Source organism: Buceros rhinoceros, unplaced genomic scaffold (genome assembly GCF_000710305.1).
Source record: "Buceros rhinoceros silvestris isolate BGI_N320 unplaced genomic scaffold, ASM71030v1 scaffold24610, whole genome shotgun sequence".
NCBI lineage: Eukaryota > Metazoa > Chordata > Aves > Bucerotiformes > Bucerotidae > Buceros > Buceros rhinoceros.
The window spans coordinates 5189-8126 of record NW_010388232.1 but is presented as its reverse complement, the minus strand read 5'-3'; the positions used below and the strand labels follow the sequence as shown (position 1 = coordinate 8126).

Sequence of the window (2938 nt, the reverse complement as noted above, 5' to 3'; positions counted from 1 at the left end):
GCAGCCGCTGCATGGGCCAGAGATCGGCTGGCTCCAGACAGCACTGATTTCAGGGGGGTTCTGTTGTTCGGTTTTTAAATTCAAATTGTGCAACATGGTCACAGGAAACGTGAATCTGAACTGAACTGGAGCGACAGACAAAGCTTCAGTCTGGGCAATGTCTGAATGAACAGCTTTTCCAGGGCACCCGGAGGGACAATGCAGCTCACTGAGCCACCAGATTCCAGAGCCTTCCGCCCCGTGATGAGCGGACGCACCACCAGCCTGCTGGGCCACGGCAGAGCGGGAATGACTCTACAGACCCCAGACGAGAGGTGAGGTAACGGCCTTACCCACTAGAGCCAGAATGACGGTGAGGAGGGGAGCCGCGGGGAAGGCAATCGTCATGTTCATCTCCAGCATCTGCAACAGGTCAACTGTGAGAAGAAAACACAGGGTGGACGTGGGGCTGTGGAACTCTGCACCCCACGGCACTCCTCAAGCAGAGCCCTGCACACCCACCGCCCCTGAGCCTTGTTGAGAGACAGAGCGGCTCTCGAGAGCATGGTGCTGGAGGTGCAGGGGGATACATCCCCTCAGCAGCTACACGCTCCAGGAGTCTACACAGGGTATGCCATGCTGGGGACGGCACCGTGTCCAGCACACCCGAAATCCCTCAGGAGAATCCTTACCAATGAAGACAAAGATCTGATGGTGCGAGTAGCGCAACAGCATCGAAACGGACAGGGTCTGAAACAGGAGAGCAGGCAGCATTAGAGCCACGGGCCCAGGGAGCGACTGCCCATGCTGGCAGGCAGAGGCTGGACAGGCCATCAGGACCAGCGCTGCGCATGTGCCCATTCGTCAGCCCGAGCTGGGCAGGCTCAAGACCTCCCCAAGAGCGATTAATCCCGTATTACTGTAGTGGAACAGACGGTCGGGAATTCGTAAAGAGACCGATCCCCAACTCTGAGCAGGGCCCAAACCAAACAGCAGCAGCTGAGCTGGAACTCGGGTTTCTCCCCACTCCACATCCGTGCTCCTAAGACCACTCCGACCGCAGCCACCCAGCACCGTTGCCCCTCCCTCACTAGCCACACCACCACTCTGCTGCACCAGCGGGCGGTCAGACACAAAGGGAGACAGACACAACTATGCACGGGCTTCGTTATCGCTTGGGATCTTGTCTGACACTTATCTGCAGCCACCGGGTCTCACACACCATCACAGGAGACCTGGCTCTCTCCTGACCACTCCTGCCAAATTAGCCAGGCCTGTTCTTAAAGGTCTCAGAGGAAACTTCTGCACCGAGTGCCCTGGCAGAGTGTTTTAACTACACTGAGAGACCCTTTGACATCAACCTCCCTTTGACAGCAAAGCCGTCACTTCATTCTACTTCAGCTCCTCTGTTTCACCGTGGGGACTTCAAGAACCCACATTAAAAAACAAACCAACCAAACCAGAGCAGAACCTGGTGCTCCACCAGCTTCACTGTAAAAGGAGCTCAGGCCTGCGCTGGCCCATCAGACATACACTGACCAGCACCGGGTCAGCGCCCAGGCAACGCCAGCTCCTACCGACTTACAAATATGACCATGATGACAAAGGCTGCCAGATACGACGTCCGGGCCATCCACATGCTGACGAAGCGGTAGTGCTCCCCAGACACCACATTGCGAAGGAAACCTGGAGGAAAACACACACACAAACACAGAAGCTGCGTGTGATTATCCGAGAAACGAAGAACGAACCCCCAGCAGCCCGTGACTGAAAGCAGATCCCTGGCAGCTCCCCTCCCGGCAGCTCTCGTCGTTATGCAGTGCAGGAAATCACATTTGCAGACACCTCTCCCCTCTCGCCCGCTCGTTTCATTTCATCCTTGACAATGACATCTCTACATTAATGCAGGAGCTGCTCCCTGTGTTGAGATTAATCAATAGGCAGAAGATGATGTTCCTGCACCCACAGAGAAAGTGTCTACTGCTCTGCACCGCTGCTGAAAGCCATTCCTCCGAGCCTCACCTTTGTTTTCTTCGTTTTCAGCTAAAGCTTTGACACTCGACATCAGGATGTCGTCATAGCCCAGGAACTCGTCCAGCAACAGGCGACTGAACCTGTCCCCAAAGCACTGATCCCTGGTAGGATCTAGAGAGAAGACAAAAACCACTCAGGCAGTTTGTTCCTCAAGCCCCAGAGGTGGCCAGGCAAGTGCAGAGGCCTCTTGTCACTCAAAAGGATGCGTTTGCCACCAGACTCACATCTGCACTTAGACCTGCGGTGGTACAGCTGGACTGGGAGGGAAAACGTCTCAAAGTCCAGCCCGTCTATCCTAGGATACTTCAGAGGAATTTGTCTGGCTGAAGAGGAGAACCCGGCTCAGGAAATACCTGCAAACTGCCCGTTATCCATGCGGGATCACGGCTCAGTGCTCCAGCCCAGCTGTACTTCAATCTGAGGGGGAGCAAGTCACAAAACCTGCCTGATGATGCACTGATAGCTCATCACAGAGCCCTGACACTCCCAGGATAAGGTTCGAGACCGTATTCCTGACTCGGACAGGAGAAGGCTGTTCCAGGAGGATGATCTGTGGGGCTAGTGGGGCACGGCGACAGCGCAAAGCAGATCTGCTCAGTGCCGCCCTCCTTGCAGGCATGACTGCTCTGGCCACCAGGCTCTAACACCGTGCTGCTGTCCACGCTGAGCCTCCGTCTTCAGCAGCACAAGGCTCTTTCCTCCTCAGCAAGGGAGAAAACTGCTGGACGTAACCTCAAGGCTCGCTGGAGCAGGCTCCACCATTTCACACTCCTCTTGGAGAGGTGTGACCTACTAAAGCACTCAAGACTCCACGGAGAACTCTCCCAGGTGGAAAATGAGCGCCATCAACTGTTATAAACAGTTCCCATAGGACTGAGGAAACAGCGTGTAGATACCTCTGAGAGCAGCCACCCATCCCCCGCCC

The 2938-nt window shown here is 55.5% G+C and overlaps 1 protein-coding gene across 1 annotated transcript in view; it reads right to left on the bottom strand.

Annotated features, from left to right (window-relative positions):
* Positions 1 to 2938, bottom strand: part of TMEM259 (transmembrane protein 259) — a gene marked incomplete at both ends in the record, with an annotated part of 9719 nt that overhangs the window by 1596 nt on the left and 5185 nt on the right. Inside the window, 6 exon segments of the mRNA XM_010145266.1 lie at positions 333 to 416; positions 672 to 729; positions 1565 to 1665; positions 2002 to 2145; positions 2234 to 2239; positions 2888 to 2929. Coding sequence (XP_010143568.1) covers positions 333 to 416; positions 672 to 729; positions 1565 to 1665; positions 2002 to 2145; positions 2234 to 2239; positions 2888 to 2929 — 435 coding nt within the window.